Below are 13,923 nucleotides of genomic sequence, written 5' to 3'. Positions count from 1 at the left end.
CAGCCATCCGGAATGGAGAACAGATGGCTTTTTAAAGCATAGTCTGTTCTCTGCCTAAGGGCTTCAGTGAGGCAGCTGCAGGCTGGAGCTAGTGGCTTGCAGGCTGGATCCGGCCTGCTGGCAGCCTCTTGCCCACCCTTGCTCCAGGGCATACACTCTCAGGCTCAGACTCTCTCATGCCCTTTTTTGGGATGTCAAAGTCCAGAAACCAGTGTCTGAATCCTCCTGAGCCTCCCACGTTGCATCTCCACAATCTCCCAGAACTCCACCTAGGCTACAGGAAATTAGGACATATTTGTTTAACCCCATCAGACACGACATGGCAGAAAAGCAAAGAACAAAGGCTTAAGCAGAAGAATGTAACATTTACTCTGAAATTAATCAAGACTTAAATATCTCTTGATCCTAAATTTCTAAAAAGCGCTTTCCAATAATATGTGCTAAATCCTTTGTGAGTCTGTAGTGTGCATCAGCAGAGTCCCTCCTTCTCTGTCTCAGGTCTTTGTGTGTAGCAGTATACCCACCTGCACAGAGTAAAATCCTGATCTGACATAGGGCTTTCTGTCTCTGTGCCATGTATGCAAATTATGAAGATACATAGCCACGGATCACACTTGTTCCACCCAAACCCTCTTTCTGGGGATGCTGTAGAACCATTATTCCAGGAGGAACAGGCTTATAGGTGAGTGTCAAAGTCAACATCTGTCAGCAATGACCTGTCAGTGAGAAGAGTAAACAGCTTTCCCAGGTATGGCAGCTCTCTGGAGTGCAGCATAACAGCCTGCCCTTGGGCAAGTCCAAACAAATGTGCTCACAGTACACAGGTATAAAAACCTTCACAATTCAATACAGTAATATCCCACTCTATCACAGAGAGAAGTAGTTGAACAGTACTGAAGCAAGTTTGATTTAGAGTATCATTCCTCCAGAAGATTAATCCAAAATGACTTTCCAAATCAAGGCTCCAACCTTGCAGCCCTCACTCATGAGTCATTCCATTGACTCATACAAACGTGTAATATTTTCCAAACTGATAACTGTGTAGTCATCTTGCTTACTTTCTTTTTTAGTGTAGTTATTTATTTTGGACTAGGTCACAAAAATAACAGGATCAGTCCCTCTAACACATGCACAAAGACATGGCACTCGATTCTCATTTACTTTTCATTGCCAGAGCTCATGTATATGGACTTTAATATAAATGAGAACTAGGCCCAGAGTTTCTACTCCTGAGACTGTAGAATAAACAAAACAAAACAAAAGTGGTGATGAGGAAAAATAGAACTTTTAATTGATTGCTTAAAACAATCAATCATCTCTATTCACCCAACCAATGTTACTAGACTAATTTCTCAAAAGTTGCAGTAGAGATGGATCTTATACAACCAAAATTAAAACCACTTTTCGGCAATGTTCCTTCAATAACTTCTAGACAGGTTTTATCTTATCCATTTCATAACATTTGATTCTGATACTTTCCTTCCTCCAAGGATGGGTGAAGGAAGACAAACAGAATTATACACTTACGTATTCAGCTATCAAAAGTTGCCCCAAAACTTTTTCTGAAAATAAAAAATGAAAAAAATATATCTTCAAGTCCCAAATCTTCAAGGCTGAAATTCATTTCTATGGGGATAGACAATGCCTTTCGCACCAATTAAGCTCAACACAAGAGTTATTGCTGGTCATAGGCACCCAACAATCATCCAGAGGCTCCTGTTGTGTCCATTGCACGGAACACTTTGAAGGAGCATGGGTCATGACCTGTGGCAGACTATAACAGGGAGTCAACAACTGCACATTTGGTCTAGGGGGGCCATTTCAGCCTGTGTTTTTTGGGGGGCTTGCAGCAGTCCCTATTCATGACCCCGCATTTGAGAGGATAATTTGAGCTCCCCACCACCGACATAGAGAGACAGAATACTCTAGCCAGAGGGGGGGGGGGGGAGGTCATCCTAAGAAAACACATGTAAGTAGACTTCAAAAATTACAAATTACAACTTTAAAACATATTTCCTCTTACAAAAAACCTGTTATCAGGGTTTTGTGTTTTACCCTCTGTAAATGAGATCTTGAACATGAACAGTTCAGGGAGCTGCACAGCTGATATTTCTTGTGATTTTTTTATATAATTAATTTTAGCAGAGAGAGCACACAAGCTCTCAATTATTAAAACAACAACCTTTCAGAGAATCTTCAAGATGTATATACTTAAGGTATGTACATCTAGACAAGCTAGTGTCTGGACGTGGATAGCATTATTCCATTTTGTTCTAACTTGCCCTCTGGGCAACTGCTGATACTCGATTCCAATGCGCGTGTCTCTGTCCGTCCCCGTCCCCCCCCCCCACAGACAGAGAAAATAATTTGGAATTTCAAATTTAAAAAGCACTGGAGATTTTGTCGTCCTATGTGCTTCCAGTTGTGCCATTACTTTACCCTTTTTATGCCTGGACTAAGACAGGCCAATTTCTTGTGGCCAAAAAAAAGAAATTAAGCTTTGGTATACAGAGCATATTTTTAAAGCAAATTATTAATCAGACATTGATAGTCCATAGAAATAGTTTTTAAAAATGAATAAAATTAAACTCAGTCTCTTAAAAGCATTGGCAATTGCGTATAGTATGAAATTTAGGCAGGATAAAAATATTTCCTACACAAGTCTCAGATTTATACCTTTCCAGGATCTTATGGCGAGAGCATGCAGATTCTGGAATTAATCCTCAAGAATCCATATGTTCAAAACATCCTTTTAGATTTTCGAGATGTTGGCATTATTCTTTGCTAGAGTATCTATTTTTTTCTTCTAGCATTTGGTTTCTTTTTCATACATTTTTACTGTTGGTATCTTATCCATAAATGTTAAAGTCAAAGTCAAACTTATATTGAGGAGATAGAATATAAAAAAGCCATCTGGTTTGCAAGACTCTCTCTCTCTTGGTAAGTAGTAAAGCATTCTGGTCTCTTGGGTCCAAAAAAGAATGATCCCTTTGGCCATATTATAGCCACAGCATTATAAGGATTTCATCTTGATCTTAGAAATTAAAGTAATAGTTTTGAATTAGTCTATTTTCAGTATCTCTGAAAGTTTGCACTTGCATGCCATGTCTTCAATGAAAATTGAATTCTTCCTGGAGAAGCACAGCATTTATCAGTTTAGCCAATTAACGTTCATGTTGTATATGTATTTACATTGCTAAAATATTATTGAGCAAAGGCTTCTAACAATTCCCATGTCCTTTTGTAGGACTGGCTGAAAAATTGCTCTCTGATATCACTATGTGCCTCATTGTTAACCTCTGATATACCCATACAACTATTCCTACTCCTCAGTTCCATGTTGTGCTTCGGAGTTCTTAAGGGACTATCAGCTTAAAATGATGCTTGTCATATATTGCCCAATCCAGAAAGGTATTTCCATTGTTCACACTGTTCTCAAAAGTATTTTGGGAGAAATTTCTGACTGTGTTAGTGAACAACTGTCAAAAACTAAGGTATTCTATAAGGGATTGAAAAATGTCATCATTATTCAATATGAGATCACAATGACAAATATAATTTTACAAGATGACTATGAACATGTAAATTCTTGTTTATAGTACTTCATATGGTTAGAAGACCGACAAAATCTTTTAAGCTCATTTTCATGTGTTTCTCTGTACTGTACAGATAAATACTTTATATCTGTATTTTTGAATAAAATAGCATTTTCTCCCCAAACCACTTGAGTTGGCTTTTCTCAGAGTGGTATATAGCTTTGGGAGGCATTTATCATTGATTCTTTTTCTATAGTATTTAATTGCCATCTTTGTTACTATTAATTATTGACTATTATTGCTTTAATAAGAAAATATAGTCTTAAAAACTCCACTGTCCTCTTTTCCATCAAATATGGCATAAACACTAAAGTTTTGGGGAAAACAATCTGAAGAGCAGACTAACACTAGTAAACCCATGAAAGCAAGTAATCCTTAAAATCTGAAGTGACGTGCAACACTATACATCCACTACAACAACGAATGCAATAGGCTTAGAAACATTATCTGTAACTATCAGCTACACCTCTAATGCTTTTTCACACTTCGTCTTACACATTTATTAAAACTAATGCATTAAATACTCCAAATCATATAAAACCCAAGCATAATTCAAACAATTTTGGAGTAGAAGACTAAAGGGATAAAAACTGACGTAATGAATATATGATATTATCCTTAGATATCATATCTGAAAGTTAATTCGTTGAGGTTTTCATCCATTCATTTAACTGAGATGAGCAAAAACTAATTTCTCACTATCTCTTTGCCTCTGGGAAACAAATACTTGTGATTCAAACACTTGTTCTTACAAATACTTATGTCTAGACTTGTCAGACCTTCTAATTCTGTTCCAGAATTTAAAATATGTCACACCATACATCTAGACAATGGAGAAACAAAGATTTTGAAAGAATTATTTACACTGGATTCCACTGTGGGTGTTAAAAGTTTTGAATAAAGGGAAGACTACTCCCTTCTCCATTTCTTTTGCCATCATATTTTAGTGCCTCAAGTTTTCCCATCAGCAAATTGTGTGATGAAAATTTGGAAAGCAGATAATCTTTCAATTGAAATATCGCATATTGTTTTATAGAGTGAAATCTCAATTTATACAACATAAATATCCATTACAAAATATGAAGCTGGTGATATTTGCTGTTGACCTATAGTTTGATTGTGTTAGACTAACTTCCTTTGGCTTAGTTGATAATTCTATTCCTATCAAAATTTCTAGCAGCAAAAAAAAGTTTGAATGGAACCAGTGTCCCTTTTTCTATTTTTTTTCTAGGAGATCTTTGTACAATGCTTCTGTGTAGGGAACTTCTTCAACTGGAACAGATTTCTTCAAGTCATATAAAATGGGTACTTGGCAGATTCAGTTGCTGCATCTATTTTTGGTAAGACTTGTTGTGATATCCATGTTTAGGCATTATGGTTATAAATATCCTTCCTTTGTAACATCTCCAGATGATGGGTGCTGAGGAATACAAACAAATGTTTGCCACACTCTTTTAGTGTCAGCGAATTCTAATGAATAATCTGTTTCTGTTGATCCTTGTCAGATCAGTAAAGACCTAGACCCTTGTTAGATTAGTAAAGCTCAATGACAGTTCATCCCCTCTAAAATAACACAAGATCCAAGAGCCTGAAATGGGGTCAGGGCTTACTTTTCTCTTTTGGGTTAAATGCATGGTTAATTTTCCTTTTTCTTTTTGATTGCTTACAACTTTTGTCTTTATAGCAGGATAATCATATGCAGCTGAATGAAGGCAATTTTCTTCTTTGATGACTCCTTGCATATGGCTATTTTTTGATTTACAAAAGGAGAACTTAGTCTTCACTATGTCCTAACTAAAATGAACCAAATTTTAATGGAGACCATGGAATGATGTTGGAAGATTGATAATAGAAAGTTTCATTTTCCCAGGGTAGATACAACTTACTAAAAGACTTCAGAAGGAAGTCTTACCACCCATAACATTTATCCCAGAAGTAGTACTAGAATCCTAGTCACTTACCATTGCAGTTGTTTCTTTAGAAGAGTAGCGATAATTTCTTTTGATCCTGAGAAGAGTGTTGATATTTCTTTCACAGCACGCACTTCTGCAGCTTACACACGTTTGGTTTTTGATAGGATGCTAGGAGATGGGCGACCTAGCCCTGCCCTGTGGCTCTCCCTCCGAGATGAATATTCTAGGTCTAGAAGCCGACTGGGAGCAGAAAAGACAACATATTCCCCTTCAATAAACAGGTGAAGTGGGGGCCTAACACTTTGCACATAATGTGCTTTAGATAGAGCCTTCTTAAGGAATGAGTTTTTCCTTAGACGGCATACATCCCTGCTCAAAATTTCAAATGTGGAAGCGATTCTTACCACGTCAAACTCAGATCAAGAAGGTCCTTCCATGTAATGCCTAAATAAGCAATCTTTCACAACACATCTTTTCAAAGAGTAATCACAGAGCACTTTCTATCTAGTTTGCTTCTAGAGGTAAAACTATCTTGTGATACAGACAAGTAAAGTGCTGTCTTGATTCTCAGTTTATCAAATGAATCCATTCAAAAATGAATTAAAACTTTACAGATTGGTTGGATATGAATATAAATACATACAATTAATAGAATGATTTGCCTTTTTAAAGCAAGAATTTGAGTTGTTGTGTTTTTGTAGGGAAGCAGTTTCAGAAGGGCCAAGAGATGGCAGCTGAAGTCTCAGGAGTCCATCTCACTAAGCATAGAAGAAAAGGAGAATGCTTGTCTCCCCTACGCCCCAAATCCATTTAGGGATGAATATGATACTTTTGTAGCACTCTCAATTCTCTGATCTAAACATGTTCCACGTGTTAAGAAATTAATCTTGTCTATGAATTTGATCATCAGAAATAGGGAGAAAAAAAAGATAGGTTATGCTACACAATATGGGATTTCTGCATGTTTTATAGGAAAAAATAAAGATGAAAGGTATATATTATACACTTCAAATAATCCCATTTGTTTATGTTGTAAGAACTCTGTGTTAAACAACAGGTCTTAGTCACAGGATCCCCAAGCAATATCCTCATATGCTGGCTGGAAATACACAAAGCATCTAGAAACTGTTCCACAGATATGTATAGATTTTTGCTTGGTGACAGGTTGCCAAAAATTTAAATAGAAAGAACTATGCCAAGCAACAAGGCATTTCACTGCACTTTTTGATGATGCACTGATGAACTTCTTTGAAGGGTTTTTATATTTTTATCCAAGACATGACCACAAAGACAAGTACAGAAATACTGAAATTTTTGCCACTTGGAAATATAGTTCCTGCTTCCATCAGATTTGTGCACAGAAATGTTCAACACAGAAAGATTATGGCTTATAAGAGACTAGAACAGACCAGAACAGCATATTCATATTATTCAGCATATTGCAGAACCTCCTCTTAAAATGTGTATTTAAAATTTATTTTGATGCTTCTTAAGTAGCTTAAGGTAAACTAAATGAATTTTAAAACATATTTTAGTTTCCTGAGAATGGCAGTCAGGCCCAAAGACTTCCAGTCATCCAATGAATAGCTAAAAGACAGGAAGTAGCAATACAAAATTTCCACACATTGCCCTGTCAGTACATCTGAAATAGAACCTCAAATATAATTAGTTTCAGGAATACCACCAAACAAGCAGATGAAAACTATTTTCAGTCAATGTGGTCTCAGACTGAGTTCAAGCCAGCACTCTAGGTGAAACACGCTGCATGCCTTTCATGAACACTTTTTTCCTCTCATCCAAGCATTGAGAAGATTCAACATGAATCAACTGAGATCAGAAGTCATAGACCATAGTATCCACAACCTAGGTATATTATTTATCAACTGAAGCCACAGAAACCAAGGTAACCAAGCAGCAGGAACCAGACTAAGAATCCTGCACAAGCTCCTACTAGGTCTTCAGGACAGGCATCCATTTTAATTTTTATATATATTATAACTAAATGAGGAGGATCAAAAGAACAATTCACTTAGAACATCAAGTATCAGGTCTTGAAGATATCATCACTCATCCAAATACTGTATTAATTCAGTACGATCAACTTTATTTTCAAAGAAAATAGCGAAACTCAGAGATACTCAAGAAAGAAAAAAAACATCATCTGCTGACAGCCAATAACTTATTCTTGCATTTGTGGTAACTCAGTGGTTACCAAATACATTTTTATTAAGGAACACTTAACAGAATTTTGTTTGTTAGTTCAGTTTTTGTCTTAGTCATTGCCTGGTTGAGTAACACACTGTGATGTAAGAGATGCAAACTTGTTAATGGGCATAAAAACTTTCTGTATGATACATACATTAAGCTTATGAGCGAGTTACACAGTGTAATACCGTCACTTGCAGCTAAAGTAATGAATTAACTATAACCTTAATATAGGAGTAACATTCAGAACACCATACCAAAATAAGTGTTCATGAACCCCCACTACTTTTCAGTTCATTGCAAAACTTCCATAACATAAAACAACATTCCTTCAAACAAGGCACAGTCATTCTTGAGTGAACATGAGTAAGAACATGCCAAGCTCAGAGTTTAAAACTAAGTTTTTTTAATGAAGTGAAATAAAGGGACTGAAAATAAGAAGTAAATCCCACCAGTTTTGACTTATTTAGCTCAAAAAATGCCATATTTTTATGACAATGTGATTTGCATCCTTCCTTCACTTTTCCTGCCTTCCAGCTTGCCTTCCATCCCCATGGCCAAACACAGTTTTTGAATAAGTTAAAAATGACCAAAAACTGGGTGTTTTAATAAGCAGCAGCATCTACAACTTATGTACAATATCATTAATGTAGTGTTAGAGCAGAGAAAATCATAACACAGTTTTCTGAACAGATGTGTCTTGGATTAATTGTTCCATAATACTTAAAAACAAACAATTCTTCTGGCTCTAATCCTTCTTGAGTCATGCCAATTTAATTTAGGGTGCACCGACCCTCCAATTATAACAGGAGGTGCCGAGAACTAAAATGAAGACTGTAGTAATGAAACACACTCATCTTTTCAAATATAGTGTAATTTATTATATTGGGCAAACAAGGGAAATTAAATATATAAAACACACCCTCAGAATAACCTTAAAGAGCAGATTTAAAAAGTAATAAAAGCAAGCAAGCAAATTAAGAGGTAAAACTAAGCACACCATCTATAGAACTTACCCTGCTGGTCTATCTACCCTAACAAGAATGGCCCTCTCTCAGCAGGGACATAGGAATGTTTGGTCAGACCAGAAGTGGGATGGTCAACACCTGGAAGTTGAGGGGTAGGGGAAGATGGAAAAGAAACACATACCAGACCTGCCAGGGCCTAGTTGCTCCTTAACATGTGAGAACCTTCTCGGGGATTGGGAGGGGCTTTTCTGCCTTCCATTGGCTGGGTACAAGGGCACATTACTTCGGAGGGAATTCTGTATCACTGCATCTGCACAGAATTCACAGCCTCGCAGATACAAGCACGCAGTATGTTCATGTTTAGTAATACTTAAGCACACTGGTACCTCAGACTGTTAATCTGAGTTGTTATAAATGTATTCAATATCTTCACATAGAAGAAGTTTCATAAGAACACAATATAACACTACAAGTGAGTTTATGGCAGGCAGGTAGGCAGGCAGAAAGACAGATTTTGCCAAATAAACTCAAACAAAAATTTCTTTTTTAAAAACCCTATATTTTTAATCTTCCACTTACCTCACTTTAAATACATCACACAAACATTTAAATTTGATTTCCAATAATGAACATTAGTAAGATGTTAACATTTGCAAGATGCCTTTTTTCCTTAATATTGTGCCTCGGTTTAAAAAATAAACCCACATACATTTCTCGTTCCAAAATAAACTGAACAAATGAGATACTTACTTATCAAAGATATCGCTGTTTTTTATGAAGCTCTCCATTTTTTCCTTAGCATATTCTACCACATCTGAATGAAGCTCAATTCCATGATTTATTCCAAAAGGGCCTGTAATTTAAAAAGTGGTTTTATAAGCATAATACGGTTTTATACACTTTTATAATGCCTTTCATTTAATGATACCACAGTGCTTTTATTAACACTTAATTAGGCCTCCAAACATCCCTACAAAAAAAGGACATTTTACAATCTTTACAGATGGGCAAACTAAGGCATACAATTTAGTGAGCCAATGAAATGCCAGGAGTAGAACACAGGAATTCCGGCTCCCCATTTCCTGTTATCACCTGCCCACACTACCACAAAGAAAGAGCAAGTACAATTTCTCCTTTATGAGAGAAAGTGCAAAAATCTTTTCTTAGTATTTGGATCTTTTCTTAGTATTTAATTAGTCTTTAATGTGGCACATGCTTTTTTAAAGCCAATAGTCAGGAGCTGGAATTAAGTCCATGTGTTGATCATTATAATGTATCCATTAGGAGGAGGATTAAAATTTGCTAAATTTCGAGTACATTTTATTGAAGTAGAATCAACTCAACCAATGATGGCACAGAGATTTAGCACACCATGCCCTCTCTCAATTATGCAGTTTCCTGAATCCTTATGGGTAACTGCGTTCAGCCAACTGGAGCACGTAAGTGCTATGCAAGTATTGATCTACAACAGTACTGTGTCCAGCTCTCCATTTAGATGGATCCTACAAATATGTCCTCCACGTTAACTTTTAACCCTACTCCTTACCCTCTCAACACTTTGGAAATCATAGGGTTTTTTAACAGTTTAAAACTGAATTTGAGTTTGTGGTAAAAGTGTTAAGTCCACTCTTCTGAAGTAGTAAGGTGCAAGGATTGAAAACTAGAACACATTAAAAACTAGAATTAGGGAAAAGAAGTGGCCATTTGTTATAGGCATAAAGAGATAGGAGCTCTGTATGTAGGCACTCCACAGAACGGAGATTTTAGCAGCCAAGCAGAGAAGAGGAAAAAGCACATTTCAAAACCAAACAGCAACTATATGTTGCATTCCATCAATTAGTAATCACTATACCCCAAGCCTTTACTTGTGGAATTATTTAGCATAACCCTTTATTATCTAAGGCAAGAAGCATTTCTATAACCAAATTATTTATCCAGTAAAATTCACCAGGAATTTTTTTGCAAAACAGAAGTGTTGAAGCAATTACAGGAAAAAAATACAGGAGTATTTCTGATGTTTTAAATATTGTTAAAACAAATAGATTTGCAGCACAGGCTCTCTTTTTATGGGGGAAAAAACTTTAATAAATTCTATTTGGTGCAATGTCACCATAATATTCTGAACCATGAGCCTGGAAAACATTTGTAATCCTTAGCATGAAATTAGAACATCTGGTATGCCATGCAATAAACTGGATCCAAAAGAAGAGGTTGTTACATGTTTTGCTCATAAAGCTTTCCTACTGGCAGACTTACAGGACACAGAGGGGAGATACCTGCCTTCACAGCACTGAAAGGTGCTTTGTTGGTACACATACATCCTTTATTAACTTAGCTCACTGCTTCCCATTGCACTGTCAGTAAAAGCAGTCCTTTTCCGTCTCTTGCAATACTAGTAAAGCTGTCTTTAAAATGCAAAATCCCTTCTTGTAAAAATGTTCAATATATTTAAAAACTAAACAAAATTTCTGTTGAACAAGGACAAAATGTCAAAAATATGAAATCTGTGTGTGAAGAGATTTCAAGAAATATTCCATTTCAGGACATTAAAAAAAATCCACCTTATTGTAGGAAAACTGTCTATCAGTACCATTACTTAAGAGACAGAGAGTCCAGCTTCTCTCCACCTTCCCTCACCTAAATTCTGGCTCCTCAGCCCTTTAAGCAGAAAGCTTTGGACCAGTAGAAAGTAAGATTGACAAACACCTACCAGGCTAGCTTTCTGATTTTCCCCAATAGAAAAAATTAATATTGTTTTGAAAAACTGAAATTTTCCCAGAGAAAGTGGACATTCTTCATCAGCATATCATTCTGACAAAAAAAAGTTTCTCACTACTTCAATTTGCTAGTTAACAAGCATGCTAACAAAAAATGAATGGGCATCAGTGTTTTCAAAACCAAATATTTCAGAAAATCTTTCCTGGGAATCAGAAGCAGGTTTTCAAATATAATTTACTTTAAATGAATTCTCATTCCCCTAAGCTAATTGCCTCAATTGTTTTCCTGTGTCTAGCATTTTGGCTGAACTATTAGCTTTTTCAATTACAATTATTACCATCTGTTCCAAAATTCATGCAAATTTCCAAATGGAAATTAATTTTTACTGGTTTTTAAGAAAATCATGAAGAATGTTTGTCACAAATGTTTGAAGTTTTGTGACTTTTAAAAGTGACGAGGGACATTTGTGTGTAATAGTAAAACAACATGCAATGAGGCAGCAATTAATCTCTGCAGCAACATGACAATGTAAAATAATGCAGTGTCATGATACACACTTCAGAATTGCTAGATGGTAAACTGAACAGAAGAGAGTTGGCAACACTGTTTTCATTAGTTTTTCCAGTTTTAGGATACAATTGTATATGATCGTATCATAAAAACTGACACTTTTGCATTACTTCCTAGAGTAACATTTCATTCACAATGTGATTATGCTAACCTCATCATTATCTATCACCATTATTAAGTCTGAAAAATGCTTCTGGTTCTAAAATCCTGTAATACTCAATTACAGAAGCCAAAGGATTTGTCTGCACTGATCATTAAAATTATGTGAACTATTCTTCCTATGTGTATTATTATCCCTGTCTTTATGTTAAACTTAATCTGACGAATGTAGCAAGCTATTACAGACCAATTTGTATTTCAAGAAGTCCTCAATTTTAAGTCATCTACACATTAATTTAGCATTACATTAAAATTCATAAAATCATCAATATGGTATTCTCTATTAATCCCACTACTGAACCATCAGATACCCAACCATTGATAAATAATTTTCTGTCTCCTAACACTAATATGGTACAAATTGAAACAGAACAGGCTCTGTTTTAAAGAGCTGTAAAGGTTTCGTTTTATTATAATCAGTAAAATAAATCTTCATTGTCAAAGAATATTTTGTTCAAATATTGCTATAAATCTGATAACCAGGCTGAGTTAAGAACTGCAGACCAGGTTGTGCCTACTGATTCACACACTTAGAAGGACCTCTCTCCATGTGAAAGGGCAAAGGGAAAAGTCAGTCACTTTCACTATTTAGTTCTCCTCATTCCCTTTCTGGAAACCTGCAAAGGATTAGAACTTGTCTGTGAGGTGTGGCCAGGTCAGGCAGCTCACATCATCCACACTGGCCCCATAGAGATTAGGTACACGATGAAGGGGAACAGCAATGTTCCTGTACAAATGGGGGGGAGGGGAAATCTCTAGCTTCCCCCCAGCCCTATCTAAAGGGGACCTAGGAGGTGGGAGAGAACGTTGCCAGCCAGACTCTTTCACCTGCCTGTGATTTTGTCTCTTTTCAGCATGATTTTATAAGAAGCAATCCCATTCCCAGCACAACCAAACCTTTACGTTGCTTTAAGTTGTGGTAAGAGGAAGTTGCACACCAAATTTGGTGGTCCCAGTTCTTACAGTTCAGGAAGAGTTTTTGAACAAACAGACAAACTCTCTCAAATATATAATAGATTATACTGTAATAGATTATACTTGGGGAAGTATTTGTACAAAATTGCCTATATTTATAATCTCCCATAGAGATAAAACGCCCATGCCATAAACAGAGCTGGTACAAGAGGAACAGAACGTTACATGAACAAACCGAAACAATTATTTTATCAGCATGTAGTGAAATTTTGAATTTATACCTATGAATGAATATTACCATCAGAAACATTACTGAATACTGTTTTGTATTAGGTAAGGGAACGAATTTCAGTTTCCACAAGAGGGAGCACTGAATCACCTCTCTCACTTTAGTTAATATTACTTGGAAGGAATTCCAAGCCTTGGTAGTGATTAAATCTGTTAAATATTCTTCTTCCATTCAGAATAGTATCTGTTTCTCTTAAAGGTTTTCTGCTCTCCATTATCTCAATCTGTAAAAATTAGTAATCCAGGATTTCAAGAATTCCATATACTGGAAAAAGTTCACATTTTGTAAAAAATTCTGTAGCAGTGATATTAGTACCTCCTTAATTAAAAAGCAATACTGGAAGATACAAAAAAATTATTTAGTGGAAGAAAAAAGTGTCCAGGACACTTACATCCCATTACTGAATTAAATGAAATTCCACTATACAATGCAGAGTTATGTCAGGTAAAAAAACATCTGAGGATATTTACACACACACACACACACACACACACACACACAAATAAATCAGAGTTTGGGCTTAATTTCTTTTGATATGAAAAGATGCATTTAATATAAATGTTCTGCTCTCTAAGATATATAGTTTTAAA

The 13,923-nt window shown here is 35.9% G+C and overlaps 1 protein-coding gene across 6 annotated transcripts in view; it reads right to left on the bottom strand.

The window, feature by feature from the left end:
* PCMTD1 (protein-L-isoaspartate (D-aspartate) O-methyltransferase domain containing 1) overlaps positions 1 to 13,923 on the bottom strand; it is a 78,665-nt gene that overhangs the window by 25,669 nt on the left and 39,073 nt on the right. For 5 of the 6 annotated variants that reach the window (XM_075920714.2, XM_075920713.2, XM_075920712.2 and 2 more), the window contains one exon: positions 9,433 to 9,535. In XM_075920714.2, coding sequence (XP_075776829.1) covers positions 9,433 to 9,535 — 103 coding nt within the window. Of the gene's footprint in view, positions 1 to 5,557; positions 5,699 to 9,432; positions 9,536 to 13,923 lie in introns of those variants that run through there. The other variant, XM_014577380.4, reaches the window with a different exon arrangement.

The sequence above is a fragment of the Pelodiscus sinensis genome, chromosome 2 (genome assembly GCF_052426305.1).
Source record: "Pelodiscus sinensis isolate ZL-2025 chromosome 2, ASM5242630v1, whole genome shotgun sequence".
Classification (NCBI taxonomy): Eukaryota; Metazoa; Chordata; order Testudines; family Trionychidae; genus Pelodiscus; species Pelodiscus sinensis.
This window is presented reverse-complemented; position numbering and strand designations above follow the sequence as displayed.